This window comes from Schistocerca nitens, unplaced genomic scaffold (genome assembly GCF_023898315.1).
Source record: "Schistocerca nitens isolate TAMUIC-IGC-003100 unplaced genomic scaffold, iqSchNite1.1 HiC_scaffold_380, whole genome shotgun sequence".
Classification (NCBI taxonomy): Eukaryota; Metazoa; Arthropoda; class Insecta; order Orthoptera; family Acrididae; genus Schistocerca; species Schistocerca nitens.
The window spans coordinates 256,258-270,053 of NW_026045914.1; the positions used below are offsets into that span (position 1 = coordinate 256,258).

The following is a 13,796-nucleotide window of genomic DNA, read 5'->3' on the forward strand; positions in this document are numbered from 1 at the left end:
CGCAAAATGACCAGATTGTGGGTTACGTATGTTTCAGCCCTCATTACAAAATTTGTTTCTTCCTTCATATTGTCACGGAAACATTTGGGCTCTAAGTTCAAAAATGGTTCAAATGGCTCTGAGCACTATGCGACTTAACTTCTGAGGTCATCAGTCGCCTAGAACTTAGAACTAATTAAACCTAACTAACCTAAGGACATCACACACATCCATGCCCGAGGCAGGATTCGAACCTGCGACCGTAGCGGTCGCTCGGTTCCAGACTGTAGCGCCTAGAACCGCACGGCCACTCCGGCCGGTAGGGCTCTAAGTGCCGACTATGATAAGATGCGTCCTGGAATTACCTACACGTCGTGACACTGTGTGTCACCCGGTCCAGCAGAAACCGCAGGAAACTTTTTTGTCACCTACGAGTGCCAGGCAGTGTAAACAAAACACATGAGAGGTCAAGTCAGGCGTCAGCAGAGAGACGTTGACGACATTAGTTTCTCTGAGTATGAGATGTTAATGTGGAGGATGTAGATTTGGTAATTAATTCAAAGTATTCGCAACGTGTTCTCTAGATAGTGCACCACAGTTTCACACGACACAAACGAGCGAAAACATTATGACCACCTGCTTGATAGTTTCTTTGTTTGTCTTTATAACGAAATACACCACTGACTCTGCGTATCAGGGATCCGACGTTTCTTGGTAGTTTTGTGGAGATATGGGATGTCTACGCACAGGCCATGTGATTCGCGTAAATAACGGGCCGGTGATTTGCGTATGCGGTGATGGTGCCCGATAGCGACCCAGATGGGTTTCATAGGATTCACGGATTTACACCAGGCGAATTTGGTTGCCGAGAAATCAGTGTGAGTTCACTATAACGCTCCTCAAACGACTGCAGAACGGTTCTGGCTCCGAGACACAGACAATTATACTGCTGAAAGATGACAGCGCCGTCGAGGAGGCATGAGGCATGAAGCAATGCAGGTGGTTCGCAGCTGTCAGCTGGTCTTAGATTACTACCACAGGACCCATGCAAGCGCAGGAAAATGTCTCCTATAGCACGATACTGCTCCCACCAGCCTGCGTCCGTGGCGCGCTGCACGTCTGGAGCTGCCATTCACCTCGATGACAGCGTTCGTGGCGACGAGCATCGACCTAGTGTAGCAGAAGTGTCGTTCACCCGAAAAGACGACACGCTTCCATTGATCGACGTTGGAACTCCGATGGTCCCGGGCCTACTGCAACCACAACTGACGATTTCGTTGGGTCAACATGGGAACACGTAGGGGTGACATGTTGCGGAGCTCCATGTTCAATGAAACTTCCTGGCAGATTAAAACTGTGTGCCGGACCGAGGCTCGAACTCGGAACCTTTACCTTTCGCGGGCAAGTGCTCTACCAACTGAGCTACCCAAGCACGACTCAGGCCCCGTCCTCACAGCTTTACTTCTGCCAGTATCTCGTCTCCTACCTTCCAAACTTTACAGAAGCTCTCCTGCGAACCATGCACAACTAGCACTCCTCAAGTAAAGGATATTGCGGAGACATGGCTTAGCCACAGCCTGGAGGATGTTTTCAGAATGAGATTTTCACTCTGCAGCGGAGTGTGCGCTGATATACTGGTAGAAGTAAAGCTGTGAGGACGGGGCGTGAGTCGTGTTTGGGTAGCTCAGTTGGTAGAGCACTTGCCCGCGAAAGGCAAAGGTGTCGAGTTCGAGTCTCAGTCCGGCATACAGTTTTAATTTGCCAGGAAGTTTCATATCAGTGCACACTCCGCTGCAGAGTGAAAATCTCATTCTGGAAACATCCCCCAGGCCGTGGCTATGCCATGTCTCCGCAATATCCTTTCTTTCAGGAGTGCTAGTTCTGCATGGTTCGCAGGAGAGCTTCTGTAAAGTTTGGAAGGTAGGAGACAAGGTACTGGCAGAAGTAAAGCTGTGAGGACGGGGCCTGAGTCGTGCTTGGGTAGCTCAGTTGGTAGAGCACTTGCCCGCAAAAGGCAAAGGTCCCGAGTTCGAGTCTCGGTCCGGCACACAGTTTTAATCTGCCAGGAAGTTCCATATCAGCGCACACACCGCTGCAGAGTGAAAATCTCATTCTGGCTCCATGTTCAATATTGTACGATGAACTGTGTGCTCCGAAACACTTGTGCGTGCACCAGCAACACGCTCTTTCGGCAGAAATGCCACCGATCAACATCTATCCTACTTTACAGAGCACACAAGTCTCAGAACCCCACGTTCTGTGAAGAGTCGTCGACATGCAGCTATTTAGCGCCTAGTGGTAGTTTTGCTGTCCTACATCTTTCCGTGGATGCTCACGACAGTAGCACGTGAACATTCGACCAGCATCGCCGTTTTCGAGATACTCGTTCACAGACTTTGTGTAATAATATTCTGTACTTAGTCAAAGTCGATATCTCAGTGGTTTCCCCTTTTGAAGCCCATATGTTGGCTAGGGTGATCCGCCGTCCGTGTCTGCTCCGCTTACACTCTTTTGTTACCGCGTCACGTGACCGCAGCGTCGCGGTGGGCAGTGGTCATAATGTCTCGGCTGATCGGTGTATACCGGCCGGCAGGCAGTCACTTGATACTTGACTCGGCAGCTTGCTCGGTCAAGAAGCACTCGTGAGGGCCCACGTTGAGTACCGCCTCCTGCGTACAATGGTCGCGCCTATGCTAGCGGCCCACGATACGAGAGCGAAATTAGATGCGACATGGAAGCCTTACCAACTGTAGAAGCGAACTATATTCTTCATCTTTTTTAGCAAGAATGTTAAATAAACATCTGATTTCTTCATTTTCATCTATTACTAACACAACCTAATGATTTTGTATTTTATCAGACTGTCTCATATCAAACATCTTTTAGAGTAAAACGTAACATGCACGTTTTCTTTCTTCTCCGGATTTTTCGTGTTTATAAGAGGCAAAAATGCTCTCACTAAAATGAACGTATTTCTTAATTTGCACGGCTTTTTGTACTGCTATTTTCAGTGTATGGCTAGGCCGACGGCGAGTGCTGCTACGGACGTCCGCGGATGATCGAACAGGGTTATTCGTCTGTAGAAAAACCAAGAGTTTGGCGTGGTTCAAAATGGTTCAAATGGCTCTGAGCACTATGGGACTCAACTGCTGTGGTCATTAATCCCCTAGAACTTAGAACTACTTAAACCTAACTAATCTAAGGACATCACACACATCCATGCCCGAGGCAGGATTCGAACCTGCGACCGTAGCAGTCGCACGGTTCCGGACTGCGCGCCTAGAACCGCGAGACCACCGCGGCCGGCCTTTTGGCGTGCACTGCTGTTGCAATTAACAGGGCCAGCTACACGAAGCGAACTGTGAAATACTTTTCGGTTTTTACTTCAAGGTCCAGACTTTTCACTAGCAGTCTGATAGGACAAGGTTAGTAGATTGTGAAGTCGAGAAAACAGCCTGTAGCGCATCTGGGTATGTACGGGTACGCGCCCAAGCGTACAAAGCAAATGGTTTGCTACAAATGGCTTGATTTAATTCACAATGTATGATGACTTGACTCAGAATTGCCTCTAAACGTTTATATATAATACATCTATGTTAGTACGTAGAAATGAAAAAAAATACTTACGCCTGCCGAAAAAGGTGTCGATGCGTTGGTATCATTTTATCAACCTACTTCATACACTTGACCCCATGAATGTCACTTTGTTTCGATACTTCGCGACGTATCTCTGCCGAGTCCTCGAAAGACAGGCTGCTGCTAATTTCTTTCTTTCTTTTTTTGGTTATCTGCTTGTTTTGTCTTTTTCGTAACAGTATGGTTCTGTTCTCTCTGACTGGCATCGAGGAGTGATCGGTATATTTCCAAAATGTCTGTTCCGTATACACTCGATAAGAAAGAGAAATTTTCATAACTGATTAAATTTTAAAACGTTAGTTCCGTCGGGTCCTACACGAATAAGATCATCCTTTACAGGTTGTCTAGAATACGTGACTATGCACTGAATATGAACGTAGCAATGTATAAAGCTTTTCAGGCTCATCTTTGGATGATAACATGTGAGATACATGTCGAAACCTGAAAAGGTTGGAATACTGTTTTATGTGAATAAATGAAAATTTAAAAAAGTAGCTGGGTATAGTTTACCGGATTAGTACTTAAACTGGTCCCAAAAATTAATAATATCATGAAAATTTCGAGTTGTAACTAGTTTAAAGATCCTGAAGAACGATGATTTAATTGTGCAATAGCTTTCTTTCTCTACTTTCATTCCCTCCTCCTTAGAGTTCTGCGGGCTGTTCTAGAAATTTACTGTTTTTAGTCAAGTACTACAGTAGTTTGGGAGTGGGGTGGGGAATAGTTGGCAGGGGACATCCAGTCAAGCCTGATGATCTAGAGAAACCTCCAGAGCACCTTGGTCGGAACCGTGGGATTCGAATTGTTTTTATTTCCGGAACAATAGTGAAGCATTATAAAACTCAAATAATTATGACGATAGATATAACAGCAATGGTTGCAAATGATGGTAGAATACCAGACGCAGCATTTGCAGTGTAATAGTTTTCCTTGTTCTCGACTGCGGAATCTGCCTCATTCGATTCATTGTGTGATGTTTCTGAAGTGCTTTCTTCACCGCCAGTGGTATCTGATTCGTTGAGCGATTCTTCTGGAGTGGCTTTATGGTCATCAGGAAAGATAGAGGAAGGGAGATCAGAAGCAGAATCTTCGCAGTCGACCCGGAGGTCGGGCCGAGCCACGTTAAACTGAGTTTTCACGGACGGGCAGTGGAGACGTCGATTACCAATCAGAGAGAGAACCTTGAGGGAGGGCATCCCTTCGACGATCCCAACGTCGATGCTCGCAAGGTTACAGTTGTCCAGGTACAGATCTTCCACTGAAGAGCTGACCATTCGCGGAAACTGCTGGAGGTTGGGATTATCCACCAGGACTACAGTTCTTAAAAATTTGTTGCAACTGACGCTCAGACTGTCCAGCAATTTCAACCTGAAACAAGAAACACGAGAAAAATTAGTTGATCCTTGCGGTGATACGTTTCAAAGCATTTGATAGACGAATAAAACAAAGTCGACATAGTTGAATCCTGCGTAACGATGTAGCTACTAAGAATAACTGAACCGGTTCAAATAGGAGGTGAAGATGGATTAACAGCACCTTCTATGTTATTTCTGACCTCTTTCTCTCTCCTCTGAGTAGGCGAACTCGGGGCAGAACGGGATAGCGGGGCATAATGGGAAATTGCTCTTTTCTAGACTGGACAGTGTTGCAACCTGTTGTATGGGCATGTAACTATTTCTCCGAATGGAAGGGAAGTGAGGGAAGCCATTCAGATTTAATTTGAAGTGCGAGATCTAAGTGAATTGTTGTCCTTCACGTTACCGCTTGAGTTGTCCTAACGTTTGGTGAATTTCAACGCCAGGTAAGCTGTTAACTGTTAATTGTATACCCTAAAATGACACATTCCCTTAACGTGCATGGCATTTATTATACTTAAGTTATTTAATACGTTTAAATACGTCAGTTATTACACTCCATAAAAGTTGTTAACTTCAAAAGTGCTCTTGGGGCGGAACGGGACGGGGCAGAATGGGATAGTGTCCCGTTCTCCCCAGTCATATTTTGATGCAAGTAGAAAGCAAACCCAGCCTCGATGTTCATGGATGCCAGACTCTCCCAACCAGCTATGTTCGCCGAACAACTCAGCTTTCCAGATATTGCCCGAAGCTGTCATTCCAATCCCACTGATCTGTCAAAATACTCGGCGGACTACAACACGAAAAGGAAAAACCGTCGTATTAACAGATTACCCTTATAAGAAGGAACTGCAGAATGCTGTCGCACGTAAAGTAGGCCTACAGAAAGGCGGAGGGTGCACAAATATGAACAATGTCAGGACAGGGACGTCAGGTGCAATGCAACTTAAGGCAAAAATATCAAACTGTACACCCAAAAAAACCAAAGCAGAGGACATCAGAGACCTTAAGAAAAATGAAGAAGATGATGGAGAAGAGAGAATCAGAGAGAGAGAGAAAGGATGCTGCGTGTCTCTACTGTGGGGACTTCTACTCCGTTTGTAATGAGGGCTGGGTCGCATGCCAGAGTGGGCACACAATTCATGTGCTGGCATAGACAGTGAAGATGAAGAGGAAATAGTGATTGGTGACTATTGTCGAAAGGGCTAGTGGTTAGTGGTTTGATGGTTATTAAGCACTTTACATTTTTCAGAGTGACATTAAAATATTTTCTTATTTTGAAGAATGACTTTTTAATTGTTTAAGTTACACATTCCTTAGTCTGAATTGCCTGTTACACAACATTTTAACATAGTTTAATACGATATTCGTCATTCAAATTCAACGTTTATGCAATAACTTAACAAAAAGTACTCTTACCCCATTCTGCCCCGTGGGTGGGGCGGAACGGGAAATATGCAAGACTTTCTTTGAAAAATTGTAAAAAATGCAAAATGTATTGTTTTAAGTGATTTTAAAATAAGGTACATTAGGTTACACTACAAGGAGTTTTTTTATCACTTTAAGAAGTTTTTGCTTGTGTTCCCTTATGTTAAAGAAATTGTTAAAGGTCAAGTATCCCGTTCCGCCCCGAGCTCTCCTATTTGTTACACCAAGTGTCTTGCAGGCAGTATATCAAGTTTCGTTTACGTCTCTGCCTACGGTTCTTAAGTGCAACTGTCACTTCTGCGGTCTAATTAAACTACGTCTTAGAACATATAATACGGAACTATCACGTTTTCTCAATGGTATTTTCCCAGGGCTTTTTTCTACGCCTGTAATTTGATCATGTAACTCACCTCTTTGGCTTGCCAGTTTGCGCTTTGATTTTCATGCTAAATAAGTAACGATTACTGCTGAATACGCCATCAACATCGGGGTATCTAGAGACTGAACACGGACGCGGCATGGAAAGGATGGAGCAGGAAATTGACCGGGACTATGTTTAAGAAACCATCTTAGCACATGCCTCATGTAATTGAGGGAAACTATAAGAGACTTGAAACACAATGAGCGGACACGTGTTTGAACCTCAACTCTCCAAAACAGAATTCCCGTGTATTTGAAACGTGGACTTGTTCATTAAATGCCCATCCAATCGAGTTCAAAATTAGCCCATGGCCTACCATAACAAGAAATGCAATACATCCTAGGCACACTACACGTAACAAGTTACTCTGCACTCTTAGGTGTTTAAGGAGGCCTGCCACGTGTTTCTCTAGCATTTGGATGCAGCAGTGCTCCCGTCTCTACAGTAACGTATGAATTCTTTCAAAGACCTCAGTAACGTTAGACAAATTTTGGTAAGGTGTACAATTCTCTGCTTCAGTTGTTCACAGTATCAATAGGCCTGCTGTACACTCATTTGGGATCACCTACGACAGAGAAAACCAGTGGAGCGAGGCCAGGTGGCCTTGGATGGCAAGGTACAGGTAGGCAGTGCATCAGTGCTGGTTTCGGAAACAGAGGATCCTTTATTCTAGGATACCATGGTCACTCATGAGACCCGTCTCCGTCCTCAACGCATGCTGTCCTGGAACAGATAATAAGGCAGCGCTCCCACGGGCCAAAAAGACATGGTAAGGCACGCCCCCTATCGCAAATATTGTTATGCAGAAGGTATGCCAACTCAAGTTGGGGACACTCGAACACCGGCCCTATAGTCCTCATCCCTCCTCTTTGAAGGATCGACGATTCCTCATGGAAAAGGATATGAAGCAGGCAGTTACGGACTTCTTCACGCAGCACGACACTGTGTTTTACCAGACGGGTATCCTCAAGCTGGTGTATCAGTGGGATGATTGCCTAAAAGCTCACGGCGAGTTTGTCTGATAGCCAGACCAGTTTTGAAGTGTACGGTCTTCGAACGGAAACTTTTTGATCGACCGTTACACCGTAATTACTGAGGTAAGGCTCTTTGACGTTACAGAGTGTGAATGAAATACTACAAGAAAATGACACCAAGACATTTACTGTAACCACTCGTACCACCTGTAGCTATTTGCCACAGTCGTACTGATTTTCTTAAAACACCCATGCCCACGTTCAATAGGTGTATGTAAAAGAAAAAAAACTGACTTCAAACGTTTAACCATTCCAGTAGTGCATTACTTTTAACAAAATACACCGATAAATTAGTAACTCAGTATATTGACAAATACGGCTACGACCTGAGTAAAACAATTCCGCAGTGCAACAAAAATGTACCCTGCACTAACAATGTGTGATGCGAGTGTAAGGCTCCTAGAGTAGACTCGTAAAAAAATCCACTCATAACACAAAGAAAAAAACTACGCTTTAAAGCAATTTCTCCCCCCGATCTTTCCAGAGGAAACATTTTTGTTTAAGAAAGTGATTGCTGCGTGAACGCCCAGAACACGGAGACCAACACATCGCCAGCCAGACGGTCGAGTGATGGTCGTGTGGACTCGTTAGAGTATAGTTTTTAGTATGTTTTTAAATAAAGTGCGTTTTTCTAATACTTCCTATCCTATGCACTATAGTCCAGACAAATGTTGCCCAGAAAGGTGAAATAGCGGCAAGTTTCGTAGAGGTCTTTTTGGCAAGCTTTCTATATGTTCTTTCGTAGGTGATGAATTTGAATTTTGAAAGTCCCACTAAAGTTCGGCACAGAAAGTGGTCAAAAATGTAAAGAAGAATTGGAGTTTTTAATTTTTTTTTTTTTTTACTTTTCGCTTATAACTAGAAAACGCCGCAATTTTCGCCAAAGCTGACTATTTATGAAAATAAGGAGCGTTAAATTTCATACAAAAAAGGTCTGCGAGACGTTTTTCGTCAGACCAACTGTACGACGGGTGGTGCGTGTTGAACTTCGAGCGATTTCAAAGCTGAGGAAACAGGTCAACTGAGGACGTTCGTCGCAGCGTTTTGTTGCGCTTCCGTTGCCGAATTTCATCCTCCGGTACTGTCACGATGTTATTGGAATGGTTGGTAGTTGATGCCTGCGGTGGTGGAGTAGTGAGATGTTTGTGAGATGGCATTGATCTCCCACTCCCGATGGAGGATGCCTATCTCGTCGAACTGTTTAACACAGTGAGCAGTCATTTTCAGATATCTGAGACAGCTACATCCCTTTCATTCAGTCAACATGCAGTTCAAGATCTGTTGTAGTGTTTGTTAGTTGTCTTGAGCACCAGCACCAAGGAGAACGAGTGAGCGAGAAGATCCTCCGGACGAGGCTATATAGAAATAATCTTTAACGAAACGATGGTACCCAGTGTCACTCTGGAAAAATTCCTCTCTGATTCGAAGAACACGTGTTAATGTGCAAATTTGCCAAATCAGGCATAGCTTCCAAGCAAGCAGCGGAAGCTGCCAACAGCCTACCTTGATTATCAACACCGCCATATATTCAGCCGCTCCCCCCCCCCCCCCTCACCCCCACACTCCTCCACCACATTCAATCGTCATAGTTTTGGGGGAAACGAGGACCTTCTCATCATTCTAACAGACCTCAATCAAGAAAGTCTTGTAGTATTGGTAAAGCCAAGGAGAAGGAAAATCACAGATCACGTTCACTCTCCTCCCGTTCGCGAGAATACCCTATTCTCGCATGGAGTCAGAGGCGGTGACATGCAAACATTTAAGAGTTCTAATGTGGAAAGGGAGACCATAGTAGAGAGTGCTGAAGGATTCCTCATCAAGTTGCATGGTCATGTAACCGAAAAAGTCTCTGAACCACCTCAGATACAGAAGATGCATCAGACTGGCAACAGAACAACTACCAACATCGCTTCCCTGCAAGAAACTGAGGATACTGCTTGTCAGCATATTCTCCGAGTATACCACAAGATACAGCACTGACTGGGCAAAAATGAGACTCCCGAGTACTGGGTTTTGACGATGTTAAAGGATCGCCTGGCGGCTGGTTGGAACCACTATGCTTCAGTCACCAGCACCCACTGTTACTCTGACCTATATCGCATGAAAATACGGAAGTGGGTGTCTTGCCTACTCCTGAAACTACTGAGAAATAGACCTGCACTGCTCGAAGCTCTGCTGCAACTGCGATACAGTTTGCGAGAATGTCGGCCACATCTAACAGTAAGACAGAAAAGCAAGGACTTCTACAGATAAAGATAAGCTATATTCCACATTGTTGTTATTATAGTTTCCTGTTGTCAAATCTCATGACCTCATTACTGTAAGAAACACTGTATATTGGTTTCAACTCTTCTTATTTACCTACTATCTGGTATGAACAGAAACTAGTATTATCTTACTTACTGTCAGCTGTAACATACTCCTATATATTCTCATTCTACAGACGATTCAAGTGAACACGAGGTTAGAGGAGCGCGAATCGAGAAGAGGGTGAGAATTCTTTGGAATGGCTTTAAAATTATTACATTAATAACGTACCTGTAATATTACAATAATTATTATTATTACCAAATAAGGAATCATAACTATTGTGTCATTTACATACGTCGTTTGAAAGCATTTTAATTGTGGATGTGATGAAAGCTTTCATTTTGTAGCTCGAACGAAAGTCATAGCATATGATGATGTTGGGTTTTGGCGTTGAACCCGAAATTACGCCAACCGCAGCACCCTAAGTTGCAGGCATACGGTTGCTCTGACGAAAAACGCCACTCAGACATGTTTTACAGGAAATCTGATCCTCTCCATGTGCTTACTTCAACATACTTCTTATTTCAAGACCAATATTTTGAACAAGTGGACGGTGTCGCCATGGGAAGCCCTTTTTCTCCTGTGGTGGCCAATTATTTTATGGAGGATTTTGAAGATAAAGCAATACAGTCAGCCACTCTCAAACCCTCTTGTTTTCTGCGGTATTTTGACGATGCGTTTGTGGTGTGACCACACGGACTGGATACTCTACCTACGCTTCTTCAACATTTAAATTCGCTCCATCCGAATATTAACTTCACTATGGAAGTGGAAAAAGATGGCACTTTACCTTTTCTTGATGTTTTGGTACGAAGGAAAGCAGATGGAACCTTGGGACACAGTGTATACCGCAAGCCAACGCATACAGATCTATATTTGCAGGCCACAAGCTGCCATCATCGAGCACAATGTGGTAGTGCATTACGTACGCTAGTTTATAGAGCGCGTGTGGTATCTGACTCTGAAAGCCTGCCGAGTGAGATGCAACATTTGAAGACAGTCTTCCGTCAAAACGGTTATTCTGAGAGACAGATACGTAATGCATTCAGGCCCAAGTGAGTTCAATCTATGGAGCAGAATGAAGCAGAATGGAGCAGAATGAAGACACACACCACCTTGGCCTTCTTGCCGAACTTTGGTGCCATGTCGTCAAGAATCGGAGTTCTCGAAAGATCTGCAAAATTGAGGAACCTGTTAGGTTCGGTTAAGGATGATCTCGGTCTTAGGAAACGTGGTGTGTACAAGATTGCTTGTCAGTATGGGGCGGCATATACAGGGTTATTACAAATGATTGAAGCGATTTCACAGCTCTACAATAACTTTATTATTTGAGATATTTTCATAATGCTTTGCACACACATACAAAAACTCAAAAAGTTTTTTTAGGCATTCACAAATGTTCGATATGTGCCCCTTTAGTGATTCGGCAGACATCAAGCCGATAATCAAGTTCCTCCCACACTCGGCGCAGTATGGCCCCATCAATGAGTTCGAAAGCATCGTTGATGCGAGCTCGCAGTTCTGGCACGTTTCTTGGTAGAGGAGGTTTAAACACTGAATCTTTCACATAACCCCACAGAAAGAAGTCGCATGGGGTTAAGTCGGGAGAGCGTGGAGGCCATGACATGAATTGCTGATCATGATCTCCACCACGACCGATCCATTGGTTTTCCAATCTCCTGTTTAAGAAATGCCGAACATCATGATGGAAGTGCGGTGGAGCACCATCCTATTGAAAGATGAAGTCGGCGCTGTCGGTCTCCAGTTGTGGCATGAGCCAATTTTCCAGCATGTCCAGATACGCGTGTCCTGTAACGTTTTTTTCGCAGAAGAAAAAGGGGCCGTAAACTTTAAGCCGTGAGATTGCACAAAACACGTTAACTTTTGGTGAATTGCGAATTTGCTGCACGAATGCGTGTGGATTCTCTACCGCCCAGATTCGCACATTGTGTCTGTTCACTTCACCATTAAGAAAAAATATTGCTTCATCACTGAAAACAAGTTTCGCACTGAACGCATCCTCTTCCATGAGCTGTTGCAACCGCGCCGAAAATTCAAAGCGTTTGACTTTGTCATCGGGTGTCAGGGCTTGTAGCAATTGTAAACGGTAAGGCTTCTGCTTTAGCCTTTTCCGTAAGATTTTCCAAACCGTCGGCTGTGGTACGTTTAGCTCCCTGCTTGCTTTATTCGTCGACTTCCGCGGACTACGCGTGAAACTTGCCCGCACGCGTTCAACCGTTTCTTCGCTCACTGCAGGCCGACCCGTTGATTTCCCCTTACAGAGGCATCCAGAAGCTTTAAACTGCGCATACCATCGCCGAATGGAGATAGCAGTTGGTGGATTTTTGTAGAACTTCGTACTGAAGTGTCGTTGCACTGTTATGACTGACTGATGTGAGTGCATTTCAAGCACGACATACGCTTTCTCGGCTTCTGTCGCCATTTTGTCTCACTGCGCTCTCGAGCGCTCTGGGGGCAGAAACCTGAAGTGCGGCTTCAGCCGAAAAAAACTTTATGAGTTTTTCTACGTATCTGTAGTGTGTCGTGACCATCTGTCAATGAATGGAGCTACAGTGAATGTATGAAATCGCTTCAATCATTTGTAATAGCCCTGTATAGGTCAGACATGTCGCCCAGTACAAGAACGCTGCGATGAACATCAGCGTCATACACGCCTACGCCAACCGGAGAAGTCGGCAATTGCAGAACACTGTCTGAACACAGGACATCACATGATTTACAAAAAGACGGAAGTTTTATTCCCAGCATCCTCTTTCTGGGACTGCGTCATTAAGGAAGCAATACATATCCGTACAGCTGATAACCTTATCAACAGGGATGCGGGATTTCAATTGAGTACAGCCTGGAACCTTGCATTGGCTACTGTTAAATCACGACGAGAAAGCAAAGAGCTTTCGATAACAGACACGTCATAACTTTGGCAGCATGTTAGTAAACACAGCGTGAGCGCACGCGCAGAACGGCCGCTCTGCGTTTCCCGGCAGAGGGCGTTTGAGGCTGGCGCCATCTATATGCAAATTTTTCCGCATGCGTGGTTTCCGCGCCTGCGCAATCTTCACGCGCGTGCTCTATATACAGCAGCGTCGACATGCGGATCTTGTCAGTCGTACCTAGCCACCAGCGACGTTCAACCACCTGATGATGTCGGACAGTTGCTCCGAGGAAATATTGTGGGATTTGCACAACGTCATCCGGCGGCACACCCGTGAAGACTATTTACAATCACCATCTGATTGTACCACTAGAAGCTGGGCTGGTTACCAGCAGCACGAAGGCTACGGTGCGAAGCGGTGCCCGAAACCGCTTTGAGACAGGTCACAAGGGAAGCAGGGGCGGCTAGACGGCAGAATGTTGGGCACCGAGTCCTATACAGTCAGGCAGCAGTTCTTGGATTGTGTTTTTAAACGAAAGTGCATTCCTCTCCTATGGTTGTGGGAGAGGAAGTTGTATTGAAGCTCAGGTTTATAATAGTGGCATTACAATTACTCTGTTGCTTCGCGGGATTTTCTTAGTTGGGATACGGGTGTATTTCTTAAAATATCATACTGTGCTTTTATCAGTATATTTTGAAATAAAAAAGATCCTCAGAAATAATGATTAAAAGATTAAAAT

At 44.7% G+C, this 13,796-nt stretch overlaps 1 protein-coding gene and 1 non-coding gene across 2 annotated transcripts in view; one reads left to right on the forward strand and one right to left on the reverse strand.

The window, feature by feature from the left end:
* The first annotated feature begins 1,952 nt into the window (after positions 1-1,952).
* Trnal-caa (transfer RNA leucine (anticodon CAA)) lies at positions 1,953-2,027 on the forward strand. Its single transcript has one exon. It is a non-coding gene; the product is annotated as a tRNA-Leu (tRNA).
* Positions 2,028-3,742: 1,715 nt separating this feature from the next.
* Positions 3,743-13,796, reverse strand: part of LOC126230335 (slit homolog 2 protein-like) — a 29,568-nt gene continuing 19,514 nt past the window's right edge. The window contains exon 3 of the mRNA XM_049942394.1: positions 3,743-4,983. Coding sequence (XP_049798351.1) covers positions 4,458-4,983 — 526 coding nt within the window. The 3' untranslated portion in view covers positions 3,743-4,457. The remainder of the gene's footprint in view (positions 4,984-13,796) is intronic.